Below are 2,212 nucleotides of genomic sequence, written 5' to 3'. Positions count from 1 at the left end.
AAAAAAAAAAAAATTAAAAAAAGAAGGAAAATAAGAAAAAGAAATGAAAGAAAAAAGGCAGCAAAGGCGGAGATACAACGCAACTTTGACACGACGGAATTTCCTTTTCCATTTTGTCCTCCCTCTTTTCTTTTTTTTTCTCCTTTATTTCTTATATATATATATACATTATTTTTTTTTAATTTCTGAATTGCATACATGTGAACATTCAGATCAAAATAAAAAGTACTACACAATAGGTAGCAATCAACATGCCCACAAATGATGCACCGCAGTACATCATATATGCAGAACGATATTCACTAATACCTCCTTCTATAAATAAAACAAATAAAACACACAAAAAAAAAATAGTATTGTTTTGATTTCTTTTTTTTTAAAAAAAAAGAAATAAATAAGGGGGGCTAACTTGTGTGGAAACACACATTCACGAGGGGAGGAGGGAAGGTGGGAGAAAATATATATATATGTGAGTTTAAGGTGGTGTATTATTATTATTATTATCATCATTTTATTTGTGCTTTTCGCAACTTTCAAAGGAATGTTTAACCCTGTAGGCGGAAATTAAAAAAAAAAGAGAGGGGTGCATTTTCTTACGCACTCTATAACAACCACCATACAAAAGGGGGAATAAAAGAAAATAATCCACAATGAAAACGGCAGCAACATAATAATAATAATAACAATAGTAATAAATCAACACGTTTTGTTTGCTTTTTCTTTCATTTTTCTTCAAAATAGTCTTTGTCACATCAGGCGATGTTTCTATAAACATAAGAGTTGACAATTTCACTCAAATACAAGTAAGAAAATAAAACAAATACGTAAAATAAATCATTTATCTCATTTCCTCTGTCATAATGTCAATAATAATTTTAAATTGATATTATCCTTCAACCCATTATTATTGTTACTTATATTATTTTCCGCTTCAGTTTTTCTTTTTTTTAAAAAAAAAAACCTTCCTGTAAGGCAGGTCGGAAAGGTAATAAAAAAATGAAGGGAATTAAAATAATGCCGCTGCAGAAAAACTTAAAATCATAATAATACTTTTTTAACAGAAAAAAAAAAGACACGACACGACTCAAATGATAATAAAAAGATGGTTTCAAAGCCGTTAGTGAGGATTATAAATATATATAAATATTTTTTTTTAAAAAAAGGAAAGCAAAAAAAAGAAAAAGAAAAAAGTATTTAGTCGCGCTATAATTTGAAGCGAAAGTAAGGTGCGTGCCACATTTTCAAACGGGACCAAAACAATAACAATAATAAAGAAATTAATTGCATAAAAGGGGAGGATTGTCATATCTAATTGAATACACCAAAATAATGCAGGTTCTTCCACGACAACTGAAAAAAAAAAACAAGTCACAGAAACGAAAGAGTTAATGAGACCATAAATTAGAAAAAAAATGAATGTAAATGGACGAAAACCACAAACAAAATCAAGGATATTTTCATTTCTCCCCATCGGTTTGTGGCGCATATGTATAAATAAATATAAATAAATAAATGTGCTATCTTTTTTTTTTACCCTTTCCCTCCATTAATAAATTCCTGCCCACGTCACGTCCTTCACAATTTAAGTTCATATCATATATTTTCAAATATAACTTTACCACCAGCAAATGATTGATGGCAACAAAATAAATCAAAGGGAAGAACGAAGGGGAGGGGGAGGTGGTGGAAAAATAAATAAATAAAGATATGAACAGGACGTGCTCCAAAACAAGGAAAGAAGAAAGGAAGAAAAATAAATAAATAAAAAGATAAAAGGATAAATCATCAAATAATAAAATGACCGTATACCATCATCGCTACTTGTCCTCATTAATGTTGTTATTAATTTTATTATTTGTGATTACGCATTCGCAAATACGTACGACGAATACCAACAACCACGAATAGGAGAATAATAACGTTAATAAGAACAGGGATAGCAATGAAATAAAATATAAAAGACACAAAGGACAAACGAAGAGGTGGCGACTGATCAAACATTTTGCTTTCATTAATAAACAAATTCGATGTCCCGCACTTTATTCTATTCACTTGCTCGTTCCCAATCCTCATCTGCTCTCACTGGTTCTAAAAGATATATATATATATATTATTTATTATTTATGCATCCATAAATAAGGAAATGGGATATCGAAGCAAACTCAACGCAGCGGGTGTTAATAATGAAAAGCCCCCCTCCTCCCCCCCCAAA

At 30.2% G+C, this 2,212-nt stretch overlaps 1 pseudogene across 1 annotated transcript; it reads right to left on the bottom strand.

The window, feature by feature from the left end:
- Positions 1-1,127: 1,127 nt before the first annotated feature.
- TEOVI_000786000:pseudogene lies at positions 1,128-1,592 on the bottom strand (annotated as a pseudogene). The gene is given in 4 exon segments: positions 1,128-1,154; positions 1,157-1,408; positions 1,411-1,521; positions 1,524-1,592. Coding segments are annotated over 4 exon segments (459 nt in total).
- Between the last annotated feature and the right edge of the window lie 620 nt (positions 1,593-2,212).

The sequence above is a fragment of the Trypanosoma equiperdum genome, assembly GCF_001457755.1.
Source record: "Trypanosoma equiperdum strain OVI genome assembly, contig: ctg_1726, whole genome shotgun sequence".
Lineage (NCBI taxonomy): Eukaryota > Euglenozoa > Kinetoplastea > Trypanosomatida > Trypanosomatidae > Trypanosoma > Trypanosoma equiperdum.
Note: the sequence above shows the minus strand (reverse complement) of the source record. Positions and strands in the feature narration are given on the sequence as shown.